Source organism: Chiloscyllium punctatum, chromosome 39 (assembly GCF_047496795.1).
Source record: "Chiloscyllium punctatum isolate Juve2018m chromosome 39, sChiPun1.3, whole genome shotgun sequence".
NCBI lineage: Eukaryota > Metazoa > Chordata > Chondrichthyes > Orectolobiformes > Hemiscylliidae > Chiloscyllium > Chiloscyllium punctatum.
The window spans coordinates 31,803,664-31,819,059 of record NC_092777.1 but is presented as its reverse complement, the minus strand read 5'-3'; the positions used below and the strand labels follow the sequence as shown (position 1 = coordinate 31,819,059).

At 43.0% G+C, this 15,396-nt stretch overlaps 1 protein-coding gene across 2 annotated transcripts in view; it reads right to left on the bottom strand.

The window, feature by feature from the left end:
* jpt1b (Jupiter microtubule associated homolog 1b) overlaps positions 1-15,396 on the bottom strand; it is a 43,601-nt gene that overhangs the window by 23,438 nt on the left and 4,767 nt on the right. The window contains exon 2 of one of the 2 annotated variants that reach the window (XM_072558402.1): positions 14,595-14,749. In XM_072558402.1, the coding sequence (XP_072414503.1) occupies positions 14,595-14,749 (155 nt within the window). The remainder of the gene's footprint in view (positions 1-14,594; positions 14,750-15,396) is intronic. The other variant, XM_072558403.1, reaches the window with a different exon arrangement.

The window sequence follows — 15,396 nt, the reverse complement described above, 5'->3', positions numbered from 1 at the left end:
ATTTCCTTACTGGGTGATCAGTCACACAGTATCAAAAGCAAGAGTGTTTGACCAGGCAACAAATTACTTCAAAAGGTAGTTCTCAGAGATTCAGCTCTGATTAGAATTAGTTGCACTTGGTTTGGTATTTGGTAACAGTGATACTGTCATTTGCACACAGGTTTGTCTCATGTTCCTAGTGACCACCAGTGGAAAGAATCTGAAGTTTATCTCAGGACAGGAAGGAAGCAGAATAGGCTTTTGATATTTGTGCGTTAATGCAAACAACAATAGAATACATCAATAAAAACTTCAAAATGCCCAAAAGACAAATTGTACACAAAAGAACATATGAAACAGTAGACAGTTGCTCAAACTTATTCCACTTTCAGTGAGATCATGGCTGATGTGTCTCAATTCCTTATGAATTAGCAGAATGTACAGTAAACTGACTACAAAAGTCATTCAGACAAGGGTAGTTTTAAAAGGATGGTGCAGAGACCAGTTGTCCAACATTTAACCAAAAACTTTGGACTTCTGAAATAGAAGCAAGATTTAATTAATATAGGGCTGGACTACATCAAAACACAAGACGCTAGTAAGCATGAAGAATAGACATGGAACTGGCAAAAAGTAAGTAAGCATAGATCATGCATTTTGATAGGAAGAATAAGTGGCCACCTAATCCTTAGAAAAACTGGATCAAAAGACTGCTTCTAACAAAAAATATTTACCTAGTGTGGCATTAAGGAGCTCTAGCAATACTGAATTAAATAACTGACTGGTTGGAGCTTATCTTGCACAAAATATTGTCAAGATCACTGGAGTTCCACAAGGGGGTGTCCTAAACCCAATAACCTTCAACTACTTAAATTCCTGACTTTTACGAACTGTTGAATGCATAGTGTTCAGTAGAATTTGCAAGTCCTCATATCAAGCAGTCCACGTCAACATGCAGAAAACAAATTCAAGCTTGAGCTGATCAGCAAGCAACATTTGCATTTCAGTGCCTGACAATATTAAAAAAGGAGAATCTAACACTTTCCCCATTACATTTGGCAACATTAGCACCACTGAATCCCCACTATTAAGAGCCAAGAGGTTAGCATGGACCAGAAACTGATTTGAAATAGAAAAATATTATGGCAATAGAGCAATTTGGATGTCAAGAATTCTGAGCAGGAAACACTGCTGACTTCCCAAGGTCTATCTACCATCCATAAGGTGGCAGTCAGAGGTGTATTCATTTGCTGTTGCTACACTATAGGGACAAAAAACTGCAGATGCTGGAATCCAAGGTAGACAAGCAGGAAGGTGGAAGAACACAGCAAGCCAGGCAGCATCAGGAGACAGAGAAGTCAACATTTCAGGTTGAATCAGGACTGAGGGTGGGTATAAGGGGAGCTGCAGATAAGGGAGGTGTGGGTAGAGGGGTGGAACGTAAGGTAATGATAGGTGAAGACAAGTAGAGAGGATACAGCATGGTTGTTCAATGGGTGGAATGAATCCAGTTGGTGGCTAGAAGGAAGGGGTGCTGGAAATGGAGTCAACAAATAGTCCCTTGCCCAGATACTTTCCACCTCCATCTTCAACACTAACCACACCTTCCATCTCTTCAGTAACTTGCAATTCCCTGGCCCCCAGTACTTTATCTTCACTAGGGATATGCAGTCTTTATATATGTCCATACCCCACAAGGATGGCCTTCAGGCCCTCAGCATCTTCCCCTCAAAACAGACCCATCCAGTCCTCCAACACCCTCCTCTGCTTTGCTGAACTAGTCCTCACCCTCAATAACTTAACCTTCAACTAGAGGGTGGCAATGGGGTCTCTGATAGGTAGGTGTAGCTAGGGCCTCTTTGTTGGCTACATCAAACAGTCCCTCTTCAGTACCTACATAGGCACTGTGCCCCGACTCTTCTGCCATCACATCCTTGACTGCATCAGCACAGTACCTTGCATCCAGGCTGAACTAGAGCAGTACAGACCTCATCCACAACTTCCACCTGACCTTTAAAATTCACATGGTCTCACACCTCCCTTCCCTTTCTTGATCTCTCCATTTCCATCTCTGGTGGCAGTCTACAGAGACTTACTATAAACTGACAGACTCCCATAACTATCTGGACTACACCCCTCCCACCCAGTATAGAACATAGAACATTGCAGTGCAGTACAGTTCTGTCCTTCAGCCTTCGATGTTGTGTCTTCCCAATTCCTCCACTGCATCTGGTCTGACTAGAAGACATTCCACTCGCAAGCATCTCAAATGTCCACTTATTTTGAACATGTTTCCCCCTCTGTCATCCAGACCTCCACTGCTCTAAAACCCCTTGTCCTCACCTACCACCCCACTAGTCTCCGCATCCAAAAGCATTATCTTTAAACACTTCTGCCAACTCCAACTAGATGCCACCACCAAGACCATCTTCCCTTCCCCATCCCTCTCTGCCTTCCACAAAGACCATTTACTTTCACCAATCCTTGGTTTGTACCACTCTCCAACAACCCCAAGAAACCCAGTACCTTCCCCTGCACTTGTAAAAGATGTAAAACCTGTCAGGGATACCCCTCCCCTCCAAATAGGGCCCCAAACAGTCCTTCCATGTGAAAGAGTTTCACCTGCCTCTCCAACCTAGTTTAGTGTGTCAGGTGCTCCTGATGTGGTCCTCTCTAAATTGCAGAGAACAAACTTAAACTAAAGGCATGTTTTGCTAAGCATCTCAGCCAGGCTCACAAGGGCTGACCTGACCTCCTAGTAACTACCCATTTCAATTCACCTTCCCATTCCCCTCCAACAGAACTATCCTTGGCCTCCCCCACTGCCAGTGAACCAGACATTAAATTGGAGGGAAACCTTATCTACCGCCTAGGCAGCCTCCAGCCCAGAGGACTCCATTCTCCAATTTCAAAGTCCACCCCCAGCTCCATACCTCTGATTGACCCTTCCTTCCAGCCATCAATTGGATACATTCCTCCCAGCGACCAACCAGGCCATACCCTCTGTTCACCTATCCCTACCTGACCACTCTGCCCCTCTCCCTACCCAAAACCCTCCCAACAGCCATCCCCACTGCAGAAGAAAGGTTACACTCAACGTTGACTTCACCTCCTGATACTACTTGATTTGCTAGGTTCCTCCAGCTTGTCTGTGCACGATCAGGGAGCAGTGAATGGTTGCTACTGTATTCCAAGGCAGCCACATCTGGCCAAGTGTCTGCAGGTTGAGGAGCTCCAGCTCAGGGTGTGTGTGTGTGTGAGAGAAATCAAGTTATGATAGAAAAAGATAATCTAAAAAGAAAACCAGGTAATACAACAGGGTGGTGATTTGGATCATTGTAACAGTGTGGCAGGATAAGGCAAAACTAAAAACTTGACTGCATCAATTGTCAAGACCAAAAATGGTAAATAATACATTTGTAAAATAAGTCTTTTGGGGCTTTAGTTTTGGTACGTGCACATTAAAAAAAACAGTTCACCTGTTTTGTGCAACTAGAAATAAATGCATATTAACAGAGATCCATTAGAGAGACATGCCTGCAAGATGACAAAGGTTGAGACCTGAATATTCAGGAGGAAGTAGTGAAGAAGCTCTAAAGGTTACATTAGTACAATTGCAAGAGATTACCTTAGCTCTAGGAGGAGTGAAGGTGTAGAATCAGTGTAGATAAAAGGTCAGGTGTTACTTATGAAAGTAGTTTATAAGTTCCTTAAGTGGTTGTACCGTAGAATAGATTAGTAGAAATTGGATGTGTAAGAAAGGTTAAAAGCTATGGTGACTATTTTACATACTGATTGCACAAATCAAAGTGTCAAAAGGTAGCCTGGAAGGAGACTTCCTCAACTGTATTCAGGGCAATGAACAATAAGACAATCAGCATCCTCTTTGTAAAGAATACACAAGTGACAGCAGTCATAACATGGTAGAATTTCACCTGGAGATTGTAGGAGAGAAGCCCTAGTCTAAGACAAATACTTTAAAACCTGAAAAAAATGATAAAAAGGCTATGAAAGTAGAGTTCACGGACAGGAATTGGGAAATTAAGTTAAAAAAGATAAGCAATTGGAGCTGTAGTGACAGACCTTTGTGATAGAAGTCTGAAAAAAAAGACAAATCATCCATAGCGAAATAGGATGTCATGGACAGTATCAAAATGAGAAATTCAATACTGTACTTGTGTAGTTTGTGTTAGGATTAGTGGTAAGTCAGGACATTACAAGTTCGGAAAGTCTCCAAGGAATGACAAAAAAGTAAAGTTTGAGAAACCTAACATTGTAGAAACTTTGGACGGAGTAATAATGCAAATGTTGGTCCTCCAGAGAGGATGTCTAAGGGATTTACCATGAAGAACAAAGGAATGGCAGAGGCATTGAACAGGTATTTTGAGTTTGTCTTCACTATAAAGTAGAAGACTTAGAATACTCGCCAAAGCATGTTGCCTCCCTGGTGCCAGGATCAAGGATGTCTCAGAGGGTGCAGAATGCTCTCAAGTGACCAGCAAAAGGTCATTGTACACACTGGAACCAGCAACATAGGAAGGGAAAAGGATGAGATTCTGAAGGGAGGATATAGTGTGTTAGGCAGGAATTTAAAAGAGGAGATCAAGAGTAGTAATATCTGGATTACTCCCAGTGCTGCAAGCTAGTGAGGGTAGGGATAGGAGGATAGAGCAGATGAATGCATGGCTAAGGAGCTGGTGTATGGGATTCACATTTTGGATCATTGGAATCTCTTTTGGGGTAGAAGTGACCTGTACAAGAAGGACGGATTGCACCTGAATTGGTAGGGGCCAAATATACTGGCAGGGAGATTTGCTAGAGCTGCTCAGGTGGATTGAAACTTGTAAGGTCAGGGGTGGGACCCAGGAAGATAGCAAGGAAAGAGATCAGAGACTGGGACAGTTGAGAACAGAAGCAAGTCTAACAGTCAGGGCAGACAGGGACTAAGTAGAGAACAAGGAAGAATTGATAAATTAAACTGCATTTATTTCAATGCAAGAGGCCTAACAGGGAAGGCAGATGAACTCAGGGCATGGTTAGGAACATGGGACTGGGATATCATCGCAGTTACAGAAACATGGCTCAGGGATGGGCAGGACTGGCAGCTTAATATTCCAGGAAACAAATGATACAGGAAGGACAGAAAGGGAGGGGGTGGGGGCATTTTTGATGAGGGATCGCATTACAGCTGTGCTGAGGGAGGATATTCCCAGAAATACATCCAGGGAAGTTATTTGGGTGGAACTGAGAAATAAGAAACGGTGATCACCTTATTGGGATTATATTATAGACCCCCTAATACTCAGCAGAAAATTGAGAAAAACTTGTAAGGAGATTTCAGCTATCTGTAAGAATAATAGTGGGGTTATGGTAGGGGGTTTTAACTTTCCAAATAGACTGGGACTGCCATAGTGTTAAGGGTTTAGATGGAGAGGAATTTCTTAAGTGTGTACATGAAAATTTTGATGTATGTGGATGTACCTACTAGAGAAGATGCAAAACTTGACCTACACTTGGGAAATAAGGCAGGGCAGGTGACTGAGATGTCGGTTGGAGGGAACTTTATGGAACATAGAACAATACAGCACAGAACAGGCCCTTCAGCCCACGATGTTGTGCCGAACTTCTAACCTAGATTAAGCAGCCATCCATGTACCTATCCAAATGCCGCTTAAAGGTCGCCAATGATTCTGACTCTACCACTCCCACGGGCAGCGCATTCCATGCCCCCACTACTCTCTGGGTAAAGAACCCACCCCTGAAGTCGTGGTCCATATTGGCACCAATGACATAGGTAGGAGGAGTGCTGAGGATGTTAGACAGGCTTTTAGGGAGCTAGGTTGGAAGCTCAGAGTTAGAACGAACAGAGTTGTTGTCTCTGGTTTGTTACCCGTGCCACGTGATAGAGAGTCGAGGAATAGGGAGAGAGAAGAGTTAAATGCGTGGCTACAGGGATGGTGCAGGAGGGAGGGATTTCGGTACTTGGATAACTGGGGTTCTTTCTGGGGAAGGTGGGACCTCTATAAACAGGATGGTCTGCACCTGAACCTGAGGGGCACCAGTATCCTTGGGGGGAGGTTTGCTAGTGCTCTTGGGGGGGGGGGGGTTTAAACTAACTCTGCAGGGGCATGGGAACCCAGACTGTAGCTTTAGGGTGCAGGACCTGGAGTGTAGGGAGGTTAGGAATATGGCATCAATCTTAAAGGAGGGTGCCTGTAAACAGAAGAGTGGCTTGAAGTGTGTATACTTTAATGCCAGAAGTATACGAAATAAGGTAGGTGAACTCACAGCGTGGGTTGGTACCTGGGACTTCGATGTTGTGGCTATTACGGAGACGTGGCTAGATCAGGGACAGGATTGGCTGTTGCAGGTTCCAGGGTTTAAATGTTTTAGTAGGGTCAGAGGTGGGGGCAAAAGAGGGGGGGGGGGTGTGGCTTTGCTTGTCAAAGATAGTATTACAGCGGTGGAAAGGAAGATGGACGAAGATTTGCCATCTGAGGTAGTTTGGGTTGGAGGTTAGGAATAGGAGAGGTGAGGTCACCCTGTTAGGAGTCTTTTACAGGCCTCCTAATAGTCCTAGAATCATTGAAGAAAGGATTGCGAAGATGATTCAGGAGAAGAGTGACAGTAATAGGGTGATTGTTATGGGAGACTTTAACTTTCCTGATATTGATTGGGAAAGCTATAGCTCAAGTTCGTTAGATGGGTCAGTGTTTGTGCAATGTGTGCAGGAGAGTTTCCTGACACAATATGTAGATAAGCCAACAAGAGGTGAGGCCATACTGGATTTGGTTCTGGGTAACGAACCAGGCCAGGTATTAGAACTAGAGGTAGGTGAGCACTTTGGGGACAGTGACCACAATTCGGTGATTTTTACTCTAGTGATGGAGAGGGATAAGTGTGTACTACAGGGCAAGAGTTATAGCTGGGGGCAGGGAAATTATGATGCGTTGAGGCATGACTTAGGATGTGTGGATTGGAAAAGTAGATTCCAAGGCAAGAGCATAATTGATATGTGGAACTTGTTCAAGGAGCAACTATTGAGTGTCCTTGATAAGTACGTACCTATCAGGCAGGGAGGAAAGGGTCGTGTGAGGGAGCCGTGGTTTAATAAGGAGTTGGAATCCCTTGTTAAATGGAAGAGGGCGGCCTTTGTAAAGATGAGGCGTGAAGGTTCAATAGGGGCAATTGAGAGTTATAAGGTAGCCCGGAAGGACCTGAAGAGAGAGCTAAGAGCAGCAAGGAGGGGACATGAAAGGTCCTTAGTTGGTAGGATTAGGGAAAACCCTAAGGCTTTCTATAGGTATGTTAGGAATAAAAGAATGACTAGGGAAGGAATAGGTCCAATCAAGGATAGTAATGGGAAGTTGCATTGTGGAGGCTGAAGAGATTGGGGAGGCACTGAATGAATACTTTTCGTCAGTATTCACTCAGGAACAGGACATTGTTGTCGATATGAATACTGAGGCACGAATAAGTAGAATGGATGGCTTTGAGATATGTAGAGAAGAGGTGTTGGAAATTCTGGCAAGGGTGAAAATAGATAAGTCCCCTGGGCCTGATGGCATTTATCCTAGGATTCTCTGGGAAGCAATGGAGGAGATTGCAGAGCCATTGGCCTTGATTTTTGTGTCCTCTTTGTCGACAGGAGTAGTGCCAGAGGACTGGAGGCTAGCAAACGTGGTTCCCTTGTTCAAGAAGGGGAGTAGGGATAATCCTAGTAACTATAGGCCAGTGAGTCTCACTTCTGTTGTGGGCAAAGTCTTAGAGAGAATTGTAAGGGATAGGATTTATGCACATCTGGATAAGAATGATGTGATCAAGGAAAGTCAGCATGGTTTTGTGAAGGGCAGGTCGTGCCTCACAAACCTTATTGAATTCTTTGAGAAGGTGACTAAGGAGGTAGATGAGGGGAAAGCGGTAGATGTGGTATATATGGATTTTAGTAAGGCGTTTGATAAGGTCCCCCATGGTAGGCTACTGCAGAAAATACAGAGATATGGCATAGAGGGTGAGTTGGAGGTTTGGATTAGGAATTGGCTCTCTGGAAGAAGACAGAGGGTAGTAGTTGATGGCAAAGGTTCATCTTGGAGTCCCGTCACTAGCGGTGTTCCGCAAGGATCTGTTTTGGGACCATTGCTGTTTGTCATTTTTATAAATGACCTGGAGGAAGGGTTAGAAGGTTGGGTGAGCAAGTTTGCGGATGATACGAAAGTCGGAGGAGTTGTAGACAGTGAGGAAGGATATGGCAGGTTACAGCGGGATATAGAGAAGCTGCAGAGCTGGGCAGAAAGGTGGAAAATGGAGTTCAATGTAGCTAAGTGTGAAGTGATTCACTTTGGTAAGAGTAATAAAAAGATGGATTACTGGGCTAATGGTAGACTACTTGGTAGTGTGGAAGAGCAGAGGGATCTTGGTGTCCATGTACACAGATCTCTGAAAGTTGCCACCCAGGTAAATAGTGCAGTGAAGAAGGCATATGGCGTACTGGCTTTTATTGGTAGAGGAATTGAGTTCCGGAGTCCTGAGGTCATGCTGCAGTTGTATAAGACTCTGGTGCGGCCGCATCTGGAATATTGTGTGCAGTTTTGGTCGCCATACTATAGGAAGGATGTGGAGGCACTGGAACGGGTGCAGAGGAAGTTTACCAGGATGTTGCCTGGTATGGTAGGAAAATCCTATGAGGAAAGGCTGAGGCACTTGGGGTTGTTTTCATTGGAGAAAAGAAGGTTTAGGGGTGATTTGATAGAGGTGTACAAGATGATTAGGGGGTTAGATAGGGTTGACAGTGAGAACCTTTTTCCACGTATGGAGTCAGCTATTACAAGGGGGCATAGCTTTAAATTAAGGGGGGGTAGATATAGGACTGATGTTAGGGGTAGGTTCTTCACTCAGCGAGTCGTAAGTTCATGGAATGCCCTGCCAGTAGCAGTAGTGGACTCTCCCTCTTTATGGGTATTTAAGCGGGCATTGGATAGGTATATGGAGGATAGTGGGTTAGTGTAGGTTAGGTGGGCTTTGATCGGCGCAACATCGAGGGCTGAAGGGCCTGTACTGCGCTGTATTCTTCTATGTTCTATGTTCTATGTTCTGACATCTCCCCTATACCTTCCACCTTAAATTTATGTCCCCTTGTAACACTCTGTTGTACCCGGGGAAAAAGTTTCTGACTGTCTACTCTATCTATTCCTCTGATCATCTTATAAACCTCTATCAAGTCACCCCTCATCCTTCGCCGTTCCAACGAGAAAAGGCCGAGAACTCTCAACCTATCCTCGTACGACCTACTCTCCATTCCAGGCAACATCCTGGTAAGTCTTCTCTGCACCCTCTCCAAAGCTTCCACATCTTTCCTAAAGTGAGGCGACCAGAACTGCACGCAGTACTCCAACTGTGGCCTAACCAAAGTCCTGTACAGCTGCAACATCACTTCACGACTCTTGAATTCGATCCCTCTGCTAATGAACGATAATACTCCAGAGGCCTTCTTACAAACTCTATCCACCTGAGTGGCAACTTTCAAAGATCTATGTACATAGACCCCAAGATCCCTCTGTTCCTCCACCTGACTAAGAACCCGACCATTAACCCTGTATTCCGCATTCTTATTTGTTCTTCCAAAATGGACAACCTCACACTTGGCAGGGTTGAACTCCATCTGCCACTCCTCAGCCCAGCTCTGCATCATATCTAAGTCCCTCTGCAGCCGACAACAGCCCTCCTCACTGTCCACAACTCCACCTATCTTCGTATCATCTGCAAATTTACTGACCCACCCTTCGACTCCCTCATCTAAGTCATTAATAAAAACTTTGGGGACAGCGACCATAATTCTATTAGATTTAAAATAGTGATGGAAAAGGATGGACTAGATCTAAAAGTTGAAGTTCTAAATTGGAGGAAGGCTAATTTTGATGATAATAGACAAGAACTTTCAAAAGCTAATTGGGAGCAGATGTTCACACGTAAAGGGACAGCTGGAAAATGGGAAGCCTTCAGAAATGAGAGAGAGTCCAGAGACAGTATATTTCTGTTAGGGTGACAAGAAAGGCTGGTAGGTGTATGGACTGCTGAATGACTAAAGAAATTGGGAATCGGTTAAGAAACAGGAGGAAGCATATGTCAGGTATAGACAAGATAGATCAAGTGAATCCTTAGAGTAGTAAGGCAGTAGGAATATACTTCAGAGGTAAATTAGGAGGGCAAAAGATAACTTTGGTAATTAGGACGAAGAGATTCCAAAGGGATTTTACAAATACATTAAGGACAAAAGGATAGCTAGGAAGCAAATAGGGCCCCTCAAAAGATTAGCAAGGCAGCCTTTGTGTGGAGCTGCAGGAGATACTAAATGAGTATTTCGTATCAGTGTTTATTGTGGAAAAGGACATGGAATGTAGGGAAATAGACGGTGACATCTTGAAAAATGTCCATATTACAGAGGAAGTAGTGCTGGATGTCTTGAAATGCATGAAAGTGGATAAATCCTCAGGACCTGATCAGGTTTACCATAGAACTCTGTGGGAAGCGAGGGAAGTGATTGCTGGGCCCCTTGCTGAGATATTTGTATCATCAATAGTCACAGGTGAGGTGCTAGCCGACTGGAGGTTGGCTAATGTGGTACCATTATTTAAGAAAAGGTGAGAAGGAGAAGCCAGGGACCTATAGACCAGTGAGCCTGACATCAGTGGTTGCCAAGTTGTTGGAGGGAATCGTGAGGGACAGGATGTATTTGGAAAGGCAAGGGCTGGTCAGGGATAGTCAGCATAGTTTTGTGTGGGGGAAATCATGCCTCACAAGCTTGATTGAGTTTTTTTAAAGTAACAGACGATTGACGAGGGCAGAGTGGTGGAAGTGATAGATATGGACTTCAGTAAGAGTTGACAAAGTTCCCCATGGGAGACACGGTTAGATCTCATGGAATACAGGGAGAACTAGCCATTTGGATATAGAATGGGCTGAAAGATAGAAGTCAGAGGGTGGTGGTGGAGACTTGTTTTTCAGATTGGAGGCCTGCGACCAGTGGAGTAACACAAGGGTCTGAGCTGGGTCCACTAGTTTTCGTCATTTATATAAATGATTTGGATGTGAGCATGAGAGGTATGGTTAGTAAGTTTGCAGATGACACCAAAATTGGAGGTGTAGTGGACGACAAAGGAGGTGACCTCAGATTACAATGGGATCTTGATCAGACAGGGCAGTGGGCTGAGAAGTGGCAGATGGAGTTTAATTTAAATAAATGAGGGGCGGTACATTTTGGAAAAGCAAATCTTAGCAGGACGTATACACTTAATGGTAAGGTCCTAGGGAGTGTTCCTGAACAAAGAGACCTTGGAGTGCAGGTTCATAGCTCCTTGAAAGTGGAGTCACAGGTATATAGGATAGTGAAGGAGGAGTTTGGGATGCTTTCCCTTATTGGTCAGAGTATTGAGTACAGGAGTTGGGAGGTCATGTTGCAATTGTATGGGACATTGGTTAGGCCACTTCTGGAATATTGCATGCAGTTCTGGTCTCCATTCTATCAGAACTTGAAAGGGTTCAGAAAAGATTTACAAGAATGTTGCCAGGGTTGGAGGATTTGAGCTATAGGGAGAGGTTGAATGGGCTGGGGCTGATTCCCCTCGAGTGTCGGAGGCAGAGGAGTGACCTTATAGAGCTTTATATGACCTAAGGGGCAACGTTCTCACACAGAGGGTGGTACATGTATGGAATGAGTTGCCAGAGGAAATGGTGGAGGTTAGTACAATTGCAACATTTAAAAGGCATCTGGATAGGTATATGAATAGGAGGGTTGAGGGATATGGGCCAGGTACTGGCAGTTGGGACTAGATTGGTTGGGATATCTGGTCAGCATGGACGAGGAGGACCGAAAGGTCTGTTTCTGTGCTGTACATCTCTATGACTAACTCAAAACGAGGTGAAACAGAATGGGACTTATCACTACTACAGAGATACTAAGAAAATATTGACTTGATGGCCGTCAAGTCCCAGGACCTGAAGGCATGCATCCTAGGATTTTAACAATGACTACAAAGCTAATAGCAGAAATGGATATAATCATCCAAACTTCTTGAGATTTCTTCTAGAAGGGTCCCAGTGGTTTGGAAATCAGAAAATGACATGTTCATTCAAGAGGAGAAAAAAATAATAGCAGGAATAAATAAAAATCAGACTGCAGATGCTGAAATCTGAAATTAAAAAAACTGGAGAAATGCAACAGGTCTGGTAGCTTCTTTGGAGAAAGAAACAGAGCTAAGGTTTTAAATTCAATGACTCGTCAAACTCCAAATGTTTGAATAGCCTTTGAACATGAAATGTTAACTCAGTTTCTCTACACATATGCTGCAAGATCTGCTAAATTTCTCCAGCAATTTGCATTTACTACATCAAGAAACTATAAACCTGTCAGCTAAACATCTGACAGATAAGTTACGAGAAATAAATCTGGCGTTTATAGCAGAACCATTTAGAAAATAGTAAATGGGATTGGTTAGAGTCTGTGGTTGAGAAAGTATTTGATTCATTTCTTTAAAAAGACTGGTTAGGATGTGGGTGTCACTGGCTAGGCCAGTATTTATTGCTTTGAGAATAGGGTACTGACTGCTTTAATCTCTGAAATCCACGTGGTACAAGTAGACCAACAGTGCTCTTTAGAAAGAATTCTAGGATCTTGAAAACAACAGTGAATGAATGGCAAAGTAGTTCCACATAGGACTAGTGTCAGGTTTCAAGTAGGTTTGAGTACAGAGTAGAGAAGTCATGCTTCATTATGTAGAAGCTTGGTTTGACCATATATGGAGTAGTGAGCACACTCTTAGTACATTCACCAAACATGTTTTAGGAAGACAGGACTGAGCTAGGAAGAGAGAGTAGCCAGCTGGGCCTATATTCTTAGCATTTTGAAGAACAAGAAATGAACATATTGAAACTTACTAAATATTTAGAAAAGGACAAACAGTAGATGTAGGCTAGATGTTTCCCAGATTGTAGAGTCTAGAATCAGGTGCACAATTTGAAAATAAGGGAGTTGCCACTTAGATAAGAGGAGAGACATTTTAAAACTCAAAAGGGTTGGGAAACTTTGTTTCCACAGCTCTGATCGAGAATTCCAGTGTCTAGGTTCAGGTACAGATCAATAGATTTCAGATTTCTGGTGGTGTACAATTTATGGGGGATAGGGTTTATAAAAGGCTTTGAAGTGTTCAAACAGCCATGATTACACTGAATGGAAGGGCAAGCTGAATGGTCTACTCCTGTTTGTAGGTTTCTATTTTACTACTTTATTCTGGTTCTGGTTCTCCATTCTATCGGAACTTTAAAGGGATCAGAAAAGATTTACAAGGATGTTGCCAATTTATTTTGCCAAATCACTTAACCAATCACTGAAATCTTGACAACAATTGCCCACCTATCTTTGTGTCATCAGCAAAATTTGGTTACTGTACATTGTGCTTCCATCCAAGTTATTGGTGGATTGTAATAAGATTGGTCTCAGTATCCTATATGAACCCCACACCAGCTTCTGGTCACATTTTTGACAGGAAAAACCATGTAATAACCCATACAAAAAATAGTTTAAAGTTTTGACTTCGAAGCGGATTTTATACACTACAATCTCAGTTTACCAAACAGGCCTCATTTCAACTCCAAATCCAACTTCCTCCAGACTTTTTCAAATCTGTAGATTACAGATAGTGGAGGATCATGACAAATGCATGTACAATTTGGTACATGGGCCCTCCACCATCAGGTGTAATTCTCACTCAAGAAAAATTTTTAAAGAGAAGAGGACTATTGTCAACATGCAAGGTAGAAATTCAATAATCTGGCATTTTAGCCAGCCGTTAGAAACTGAGCCCAGCAAACTTTGCAGCTGGCTTGGCCACCAACTTCTTTAGAGGACCATTTAATTCTCAGTTTCACAGTCACACCTGTTCAGATAATGCAGCTTTCTATACAAAGGCTTTCAATGCTTTCTTTTTCCTTGGTCAAGGATGAATCTCAGTTTGGTTGACAGGAACCTCAAGCAGGCCTGATCTATTTCAGATCATTCTGTTCTCACCCCATTATTTCCTCCCAGATTCACAATAGGTTGTTCACAGAAGTCAATTATTATGGTGCAGGAGGCAGTCATTTGGCCCATGCCTTCACCAGCTCTTCAAACAAACACCATTATGCCTGTATCTCATGCTCCCCCACTCCACCCATACACTATTTTATTAAAATAATCAAAAGCCCTCTAATGCCTCAGTTGAACCTGTCTCCACATTGCAATTACATAGCCTAACTACTCAAAAGTTTCCCCCTTGCTTCTGTTATTTAATCTGTCCTGCCTTGTACCCCATCACAAACCTCCTTTTTGATCTTATCCCTCATTACTCCACTCAACTATTTAGACTTCGAAGCGGATTTTATACACTACAATCTCAGTTTACCAAACAGGCCTCATTTCAACTCCAAATCCAACTTCCTCCAAGATTGGCGAGTCAATCTGAAAAGTTAATTTCCCCCCCTCCAAATGGATTCTGCCTGACTCACGGTTTCCAGCATTTTTATTTTTAATTTCAGATTTCCAGTATCTGCAATATTTTGCTTTTGCATTATATACTGTACTGCACCTGGTGGATTGCTTCTTCTAGCCACAGGCTGGTTTTCTACTGGTGGTCCAAAGATATTCGATGCAGTCTTGTTTGAACGAGGATGGACCGGTTTAACATTTTCCTCCACCCCAAATGAGATACTGGATCCACCACCAGGAGGCTGCAACACTCTGCTTGCAAAATGAAAAACAAACTTCTGTGAACCTTAAACCCGCACAACATCAAAATCAGCTATTGAATACTCCAAAGGGTATTGGTATTCAGCCAATCGTCCAAAACAAAGATGTCACATTACATTTAGCATCTTGAAAAACAATACCTGGTTACAAAGGACACTATTAAAGAAAGCCTTTTCACAATGACAGATCACATCTTCAGTGTTCTACACATTAGACTTCCATATAAAAAAAACCCAGGACAAAATATTTTTGCTTGTGCTGTTCAAAAGATTTAAACTAACTTGTAGGGGAGTACATAGAAAAATAAGTTCACAAGGGATTGGGAGAGAAGGAAGTTCTAGAAATATTTAAATAGGAAGGCACAAATAGAGTCAGATTGAGAGAGGTTAAATTAAGTTTACAAGACATGTGTAAGTATGTAAAGTTACTTACTAAGGTTGCTGAACTGCAGGCACAACCAACCACAAGGGAATATTTTGTTCAGCAATAGTGGCTGAAAGCCAAAGGAGCAGGACTGCACAGGAGCTGACAATTTGACTTCAATGATGGGGAAAACTTCTCGAAACAGTAATTCAGAACAAAATTAATAGTCTCAGATAAATTCATGTAAACTAAAGAAAGCCATTATTGATTTCTTAATG